At 41.6% G+C, this 10,039-nt stretch overlaps 1 protein-coding gene across 1 annotated transcript; it reads left to right on the forward strand.

The window, feature by feature from the left end:
• The first annotated feature begins 5,029 nt into the window (after positions 1-5,029).
• LOC111916936 (uncharacterized) lies at positions 5,030-9,591 on the forward strand. Its single transcript, XM_023912587.1, has 2 exons — positions 5,030-5,384; positions 9,551-9,591. The coding sequence occupies exons 1-2, from the start codon at positions 5,030-5,032 to the stop codon at positions 9,589-9,591; spliced, it is 396 nt and encodes a 131-aa protein (XP_023768355.1).
• The last annotated feature ends 448 nt before the right edge of the window (positions 9,592-10,039 follow it).

The following is a 10,039-nucleotide window of genomic DNA, read 5'->3' on the forward strand; positions in this document are numbered from 1 at the left end:
AAACAATATGATTTCTCCTTTAATATATTATTCTCATAAAATATTAATAAATCATAATTAATCTTTTCTCTCCATAATTCATCGTATCAAGTTGCTTTGGTGAAGGCAACCCAAAAGGACCAGGCACCATCGGGTCAAGTACATACCAAAATAGTTATGGACTTAGACACTAATCCAACACCTTGGGCTATGAAAATCGGCTACACTTGATCTCAAGAGAAACCATAGGCCGATTTTAGCATTCCCTCCTCTCTCTCATAATTTCCTTCTTGCTAGTTGGTGTTTGTAAGCCATTAGAGGAGTTACACTTATGAATCTAAGCTCCAAGACAAGAAGAATCAAGAGAGGACTCAAGTAAAAAACAAAGGTAATCATCTAGATCTGATTTGTTGTGCTATATTTCGAGTTCATGCTGTTAGATCTAGGGTTTGCAAGTCTTGGACTCATTGCATGTACAATAGAGAGGCCTAGATCCAAGCATTAGGGTTTGCATGAGCACATAGGATGTTTATTTGCGTAAAACCCATCAGATTATCTGTCTGATGATTATGTTTATTATCTGGTATATGTCTACATATTGTGTTAGGTTGAGACTTTACTTCTATGTGCACGAGTAAACCGACCGGGGGTATTCTGGTCCAATGACTAAGTGAACCCGAGGGTATTCCAGTTTGATGACTGAGTGGGCCTGATGTATATTGGTATTCCAGTTCAATGACTGAGTGAACTTGTTGTATATTGGCATTCCAGTCCGATGACTGATTGGTTCAGCGGTAATCCAACCCGCTAGCTATGGACCCATGGGTATTCATTTCAATGACTGATTGGACCCAACGTGCTTGTTTGTATATGATATGTGTATATTATGGTGGTACTTTGGGGGAAATTCACTAGGATTTAGCTTATAGGTTTTGGTTATGGTTTCAGGTACTTCAGAGGAGCGTGGCAAGGCGAAGGCATGACCGTACACATCCTGAGTTTTATGCTGTTGATCTTGGGAGACTCTGTTTTAAATATTATTTTGGAAAAATGGTTCTATAAACACTTTTATTAGTAAATGGTTTGATTTTAAAAGTGAAGTTGGTAGTGATTTTTGAGATGTTACAAGATGGTATTAAAGCCATGGTTTGAGAAAATTGGAGGAACACTTGTGTGAATCCAATCTCACCTAAGGAACCACAAAGGTTTTAAAAATGATTTTGAAAGCTATTTTTAAAAATAACCAAGAAAGGATATGATGTGTACGATTAGCCGGATCTAGTAAGTAGACCCCAAATTACGACACTATTATTTGATATTATGATATGCTAGGACAACATGCTAGTGATATGTAACAGCCCGTAACTTCTCTCTTGTACACATAGTCAAATAAATCCATATTCAACTTGTTTTGTTGATTTCTTGTACTGTATAAGGGTTCATTTAAGTGTTCTAAGCTCGAGTATGACCAAGGTTGAGGTTAGCAATGAGTCAGTGTGTTGTATAGTGAGAAAACTAGGAGGAGTGTACAGTCGTACACATGGGAGTGCGGCCGCACACCTACTCCTTGGCCACACACTCACTTTTTGGCAGCACTCTTTCCCTTATATAAAGGGTGGCCCTTTCCTTTCATTCCTTTGACACCTTGGCAACACACAACATTTTTCCTCTCAAGTTTCTTCAACCACAAACTCTCCAAAGCTTCAAGAACGTGAGTAATTCATCCTCTAACTTGATATCCAAGAAAGACCTCTTTATCTAAGCCTTAAGTGTGCAATAATCGACATGTTCTTCGTGTTGGAAGTGAGTGCGGCCGCACACCCCCTTAAGGTGGCCGCACACCCTTAAAACACCCTCCAAAGTGAGAGTTTAGCTTCCATATTCGAGATAGACATGCCCCTAGCCTTGTTGCACCTTGGAGTGGACATTTTAGACATCATATTGTGGGGTGTATGACCGCACACACCTGTGTACGTCCGCACACACCCAAGTGTGCGACCATACACTCTAGTGTGCGACAACACACACATCCTAGGGCCGCAAACCCACTTCTAGGACCCTTATCTTGCATTAGAACTGAGTATAGACCTAGAGTGATTCTCTATCGTATCTAGTAGTGAAATAACTTCATTTGACTCCTATGTGTGTCATTACATGTTATTAGGGTCAAGTTGAGTTCGAGGTTTCACTTGACACTCAACATCCCATACCGGTCTTTCGTTCAAACCACTCGGTCAAGGTGAGTTCATACCCCTACATTTTTCCATGTTTTTACTGTTTTTAGGGGGAGAATACAAGCCAAACCATAAGTGCTTTTGTAAATTAATACAAAGAGCTTTTAACAAATATAAAACTCATGCAATTCTCATACTTTAACCCTTTTGTTCTATGTTGAGCATAAGGGGAGTTTTACAACTTATCAATAAATTACATAGTTTTCCGGACTCGATGTTCACTATGCTATACATGCAAACTATAATCGGTATAGTTTGGGATTTTGTGAAACATAACAAGTACAGAAACTTTCACTACTAAACATATACACTATGACAGATATATTTTACAGTTTACATCACTACATAAACATGGCATTCATAACTATAATTGACACTACATACGGATTTCACTATGGTATAACGCTACCACACTACATGTAAACTAGATTGTACGATACTGTGAGGCACTCCTTCAACACTGTACCCTTAGGTGTATAGGGATAAATCCTACCATAGTATAACCAGAGTCTCCTGGAGGGAGAGCTTGAGATTTGAGAATAGATTTATTCGCGACTGACAATCCCACACCTGAACTGCTAGCTACAGTTAGGCAGGCATGCCTGGGGTGAACAAATGTCTTTTGACTCAACGCCTGAAGAACATTGGAAAGGTCTCTAGGTCATATGAAGTATGGTTATACAACTCATAATATGTATAAATCACCTTTGGTTTACAAGTTGGGATTCTTCAGCAGTTTTATTTATACTAAATAAAACTAATACGCACTATAACCCGAGAATTTCCAGGGATTTCGCTACATGGTTTTATTTTTAGCAATAAAATACACTACGTATACTGGCTATAACTAGGGTTTTCAAACAAAACCGATTTTTCAATGGCTTCACGTACGAAATACTTATACATCATGATTAGCATTAGCTAGTCACATGAAGTAGTAATTTCACATATCACTATAGTTTTCCATAACGAACATTCATGGTTTTATATAGAATTGGTAACGCTACATTCTCACTAAAGAAAATATCGGATTTTCTTCAAACCATACGAACAATTTTACAAATTTATGAACAAGTTTTCATTTTAAAATAGCGCTTATGAAATCACCAGCTTTATGCTGATATTTTCAAACTGTTTGTATTCTCAGGAAATCAGTAGAAGGTACCTGATGGATTTTTGAGAAGCTAGAGCAATAAGAGTCTTACGTTTATATTTTTGTTACATACTATTTGATGTAATTCAAACAAGTTTCATACAAAGTTCCAAACTGATGTAATCATTTTCATTTATGTATTCATTGTAATGGTTGTGTTGCTATGATTGCTATTATTCATTGGTTGTGATGCTTTACATGATGTCCTCCACCCCAGAACGTTTTCTGCCATTCTGGTTTTGGGGTGTGACAGATTGGTATTAGAGCCCTTGTTTATAGAGAACTAGTATACTGAACCTTACGTGGTATACAACTATAAACACTAAGTGCGCTAAGTGCTCTACACTAAAAGTATACTTTCAAAAATATAAGTATTTTTTATAAAAAGTATACGGACATGCATACATAACAGAATCCATGTCATAGGACAAAACAAAACGCATTTGGATGTTGAGGCACTGCGGTCAAACCTGGGCAGTTATGTAATCATGCCTATGTTGAATATAGCCTGATCAACTATATTCAGTCAAGACATGACCAACATGTGCTTGGGAATGACGGTAGTGTTACAGCAGGCTTAAAACTTACCAAAAACATTCATCATAAAATACTATAGGAGTATTTTTTCTAGAGTCACATTCAATAGAGAGATTCCTCTAAGTGTTGCTACCACTTCCTTCTTAAGCGATAACTTACTTGCATTAGTGACCTTTTTGTGCGCTTATCGCTTGGTAGAACGCTTTTAATTTCAAGATGAGATATATCATGTTTCATATATCTTGAGGATTTACCATCCTCTTCTTCCTGATTGTTTCTAGAACAAGATGCCTCCCCCAAAGAAGACCCATCAGAAGGAACAATGACATCCCGCCACCACCACCTCCACAATTCAATCCTGCCATGTTTCAGGCAGTAGTTACCGCATCTGTAACTGCAGCAATGTCACAAGTGAACTCTGGTGGGGCTGGAGGTGGAACCGACCCCCAACGACAATACAGAAGTTAGGGACATCAAAAGGAGTGTTCCTACAAGGACTTCATGACCGCAAAACCCAAGCCCTTCGATGGAAAGGGAGGTGTTATCGCTCTGACTTGATGGTTCAAGAAGATCGAATCCTTCTTCAAAATTTGCCACCTGTTCCAAAGAAAATAAGGTAAAGTTTTCTGCCTGCACCTTCACCGACAGAGCTTTAACCTCGTGGAATGCTCATGTCAAAACCCTGACCCTACCCGCGGCTAATCCCATGGGTTGGGAAAGACTAAAGGAACTCATACTTGCGTAATACTTCCCGAGGAGCGAAGTGTAAAAGTTGGAGCACGAACTCTGGAATTTAAAGATGAAGGGTTCCGACATCACTGCCTACACTGCTAGATTTTGTGATATGGCTCTCCTCTGTCCGGGAATGGTCACCCCGGAAACCAAGAAAATCGAGAGGTACATTTGGGGACCGACACAACCAACCAAAAGAAATGTCTTGGCTACTAGACCGGCTACATTTGAAAGCGCCAAGGATCTGGTGCAGACTCTGATCGATCATGGAGTCGATCTGGTTGAGGCATCAATGGTCGCCGAGCCACAAAAGGAGAATGGTGGGAAGAAGAAGAAATTCTAGAATAAGCGGAAGGACCAGTCTTCTCAGGAGCCTTCCAAGAAGCAACAAACAATGGTAGGTCATGTTGATACTGCTCCTGCTGTTGCTCCAACCACCCAAGCTCCTACTGGTGGTTATTCAAGGAAGCTACCTCTATGCAACAAGTGTAACTTTCATCATCATGGACCCTGTCGTGAGGTGATTTGCAACAGATGTGGAAGGAAAGGACACACAGCTCGATACTGTAAGACACCATCCCAACCAACCAACCAAGCTCCAAGAGCGGGCGCTAGTCAAGCTTGTTATGGATGTGGAGAAGTTGGACACTTCAGCAGAAACTGCCCCAAGGAAACAGTTGGTGGAAATACAAGGAGAGTTCTGGCGATGGGCCAGGAGGAAGCAGTCGCTGATCCTACGGTTGTTACGGGTACGTTCCTCCTTGACAACTCTTATGCATGCATTCTTTTCGATTCTGGTGCGGAGAAGATTTTTGTTAGTCATGCGTTTAAACATCTAATCAATCATAAACCCCAACGAAAAGAAAGAGAGCGCTAACGACCTATTCATAAGCTGTACTCTTACCCTAGACAATTACTCCTTTCCCATCGACCTTTTTTCCTTGTCCATCAAGAGTTTCGATTTCATTATCGGCATGAACTGGTTGAGCTCCAATCGTGCTGATATTCTTTTCTTCGATAAAGCTATCCATCTCAATCTTCCCTCTAGTGGAACCCTCGTGATTTACGGAGATAAACTTAGCTCGAACCTTCGTATCATTTCATGCATTAAGGCCCAGAAGTATCTGCGGAAGGAATTCCATGCATTCCTAGCTCACATCGTTGATGAGACACAAATAGTTAAAAACCTTGAGAGTCTCCCTGAAGTCTACAATTTTCCAGATGTCTTCCCCGAAGACCTCCCAGGAATTCCTCCCGAGCGTCAAGTCGAGTTTCGTATTGACTTAATCCTCGGAGCTACTCCTGTACCATCAGTTGCGGGTTCACGATAATGATGTGCCCAACAACATTCCGAACTCGCTATGGACACTATGAGTTTATAGTAATGCCCTTTGGTCTGACCAACACACTGGCAGTATTCATGGACCTGATGAATCGAGTATGCCGCCCTTTCCTAGACAAGTTCGTGATCGTGTTCATCGACGATATACTTGTCTATTCGCGAAGTGAGAATGATCATAAACAGCACTTGAGGCGGGTGCTGGAAACATTAAGGGCAGAGAAGCTATATGCGGAATTTTCAAAGTGTGAGTTCTGGATAACGAATGTAACTTTTCTCGGTCACGTGGTTAGTGAGGAAGGCATACACGTGGACGCTTCCAAAATCAAGGCGATTGAGAATTGGTCTGCACCAAGACACCCACAAAAATCCGACAATTCTTGGGTCTCACGAGCTATTATCGTAGGTTCATCCAGAACTTCTCCAGAATCGCTAAGCCTTTAACTACCCTGACACAAAAAGGTGTAACCTTTAGTTGGGGAGTCAAGCAAGACACTGCATTTCAAACATTGAAGTAGGCCCTGTGCAGCGCACCTATCTTGTCCTTGCCCGAAGGGACGGAAGACTTCGTTGTCTATTGTGATGCATCCAATCAGGGCCTAGGCTGTGTACTCATCCAACGAGGAAAGGTTATCACCAATGCCTCGAGACAGTTGAAAACACATGAGGTAAATTACACAACTCACGATCCAGAGTTGGGAGTAATGGTCTTTGCATTAAAGATCTGGAGACACTACCTTTATGGAACCAAGTGCACTATCTTCACAGACCATAAGAGCTTGCAGCACATCTTTGATCAGAAGCAGCTAAACATGAGGCAATGGCAATGGGTAGAGTTGCTCAGTGATTACGAGTGCGAAATTTCCTACCATCCCCGCAAGGCCAATGTGGTAGTAGACGCTCTCAATTGAAAGGAGTATTCAGGGCGTAAGGTGAAAGCGCTAACAATGACCATTCATTCCCATCTATCCGCGCAAATGAAAGAGGCTCAACTGGAAGCCTTGAAACTAGAGAAAGTGGCAGATGAAGCATTGCGGGGAATGGACAAGAACTTAGAGGTCAAGGGAGACGGAGTGTACTATTTCATGAATCGGATCTGGACCCCAAAGTACGGCGGGAACAGAGAGGTTTTCATGAATGAGGCTCACAAGATGAGATACTCTGTTCACCCAAGTTCATATAAGATGTATTTGGATCTCAAACAACCATATTGGTGGCCAAACATGAAAGCGGGAATTGCAACCTTTGTGGGCAAGTGCTTGACTTGCACCAAGGTGAAGGTGGAGTATCAAAAGCCCTTAGGTTTACTTCAGCAGTCAGAAATACCTGAGTTGAAGTGGGAAAGGATAACAATGGATTTTATCACTAAGTTACCCAAATCTCCGAGTGGTACGGCACCATTTGGGTAATTGTCGATCGGTTGACAAAATCCGCTTACTTCCTGCCAATCAAAGAAAAATTCAAAATGGAGAGATTAACGCAGATCTACATTCGAGAGATAGTTCGCCTTCACGGCGTACTTGTATCCATTATCTCTGACCTAGATAGCAGGTTCACCTCGAGATTTTCGCAATCGCTACAGAAGGCTCTTGGAACTAAGTTGGATATGAGCACGGCTTATCATCCACAAAAAGATGGACAGAGTGAGAGGACAATTCAGACATTGGAAGATATGTTGAGATCCAGTGTCATTGACTTCAGCATGTCATGGGACGCTCATCTTCCTATGGACAAGTTTTCTTATAGCAACAGCTACCATACCAGCATCAAGGTTGCACCGTTTGAAGCCCTATGGCCGCAAGTGCAGATCCCCTCTGTGATGGGCTAAAGTGTGTGATACGCAACTAGCTAGGGGTTAGGTCCCCGACAGTGCTCTCGCAGGTCCTGAAATCATCCGAGAGACAACCGAAAAGATCATACAAATCCGAGAGCGACTGAAAACCTCGTAGGATAAACAAAAGAGCTACGCCAATAAGAGACGAAAACCCTTGGAATTCCATGTTGGTGACCGCGTCCTTCTGAAGGTCTCACCCTGGAAAGGCATGATATGTTTCGGAAAATGTGGAAAGCTGAACCCAAGGTACATTGGAACATTCGATATCCTTGCTAGGATCGGTCCCGTGGCATACAAACTCCAGTTACCACGAGAACTCAGCAACATCCATCCTGTATTCCACGTGTCGAACCTAAAGAAGTGTCTATCCGATGAGACACTTGTGATTCCTCTCGAAGAGATTGAGTTGGGCAAAGGTCTACACTTTGTGCAGGAACCTGTTGAAATCATGGACCGGGAAGTCAAGCGTACGAAGCAAAGCCGCATCCCGATAGTAAAGGTTCTTTGGAATGCCAAGCGAGGTCCTGAATTCACTTGGGAGCATGAGGATTCAATGAAGCAGAAGTACCCTCACCACTTTCCAAGTTCATGATTTGTACTCCATTCTTGAATTTCGGGACGAAATTCCATCTAACGGGGAGATGATGTGACAACCTGGAACTTCTCTCTTGTACACTTAGTCAAATCAATCCATATTGAACTTGTTTTGTTGATTTCTTGTACTGTTTAAGGGTTCATTTAAGTGTTCTAAGCTCAAGTATGACCAAGGTTGAGGTTAGGAATGAGTTAGCGTGTTGTATGGTGAGAAAACTGGGCCATACACACCTCTAGGAGGAGTGTATGGCCGTACACATGGGTGTGCGGCCGCAGACCCACTCCTTGGCAACACACTCACTTTTTGGCAGCACTCTCTCCCCTATATAAAGGTTAGTCCCTTTCCTTTCATTCCTTTGACACCTTGGCAGCACACAACACTTTTCCTCTCAAGTTTCTTCAACCACAAACCCTCCATAGCTTCATGAACGTGAGTAATTCATCCTCTAACTTGATATCCATGAAATACCTCTCTATCTAATCCTTAAGTGTGCAATAATCGACATGTTCTTCGTGTTGGAAGTGAGTGCGTCCGTATACCCCCTTAAGGTGGCCGCACACCCTTAAAACACCCTCCAAAGTGGGAGTTTAGCTTCCATATTCGAGATAGACATTCCCCTAGCCTTGTTACACCTTGAAATGGACATTTAGGACATCATCTTGTGGGGTGTACGACCACACACACCTAAGTGTGCGACCGCACACACATCATAGGGACGCAAACCCACTTCTAGGACCCTTATCTTGCACTACAACTGAGTATAGACCTATAATACTTCATGGATGCAAGTATGGACCTTGAGAACACTTCAAAGGCATCCTATTTCATGAGTGTACGGCCTCACACCCATTGGGCCACACAACCATGGCGACACACACACTCAAGGTGGCCATACACTCCCTTTACTCAATCCTACAAGGTTCTATCACTTGGTGCAAGTAGTCCCAAGTCCCTAGAGTAATTCTCTATCGTATCTAGTATTGAAATACCTTCATTTGACTCCTATGTGTGTCATTACATGTTATTAGGGTCAAGTTGAGTTCGAGGTTTCACTTGACACTCAACATCCCGTACCGGTCTTTCGTTCAAACCGTTCGCTCAAGGTGACTTCATACCTCTACATTTTCCATGTTTTTACTGTTTTCAGGGAGAGAATACAAGCTGAAGAGAATTGTTATCAAGATTTAGAAAGCAATCATGATTGTATGAATGAAAAATAAGAACACAGAAAGTAAATATTAATCAGATCTTATATTGATGAAGAACTTATTACAATCTAAGCAGAGAGAACTTGCGAATGATTAATGAATCACTCGTATATTCGTTCTACTTCTAACCTCAGTCCCTATTTATAGGAAACCTGAGTGTACAAAAAATAAACTAAGTCCTGAACTATAAGCTTCGCACAAATGAAGACTTAGTAAAATAACTAACATGCGAAACTAAAGAAACAAACATTTCGACTTTTACAACATCTAGTCTCTACCTTCTCCTCCTTTGTAAACAGTCAAAACTATTCAGTTTGTGAGATGCTGAATAGCTGAGAGCATTGTTCTTCGAATTTCTGAATACCAAGTGATTATCTTTTTAAGCTCCTTCTTGTCTCCTTCATTGTTCTTCGCACAATTATTCATAC

Source organism: Lactuca sativa, chromosome 9, assembly GCF_002870075.4.
Source record: "Lactuca sativa cultivar Salinas chromosome 9, Lsat_Salinas_v11, whole genome shotgun sequence".
In the NCBI taxonomy this organism is placed as follows: domain Eukaryota; kingdom Viridiplantae; phylum Streptophyta; class Magnoliopsida; order Asterales; family Asteraceae; genus Lactuca; species Lactuca sativa.

Coding starts and splice junctions, on each gene's coding strand:
- LOC111916936 (XM_023912587.1), top strand. CDS start 5,030: ATGGTAGGTCATGTTGATACTGCTCCTGCTGTTGCTCCAACCACCCAA. Junction 5,385..9,550: donor TGATCCTACGGTTGTTACGG/GTACGTTCCTCC, acceptor TACTGTTTTCAG/GGAGAGAATACAAGCTGAAG.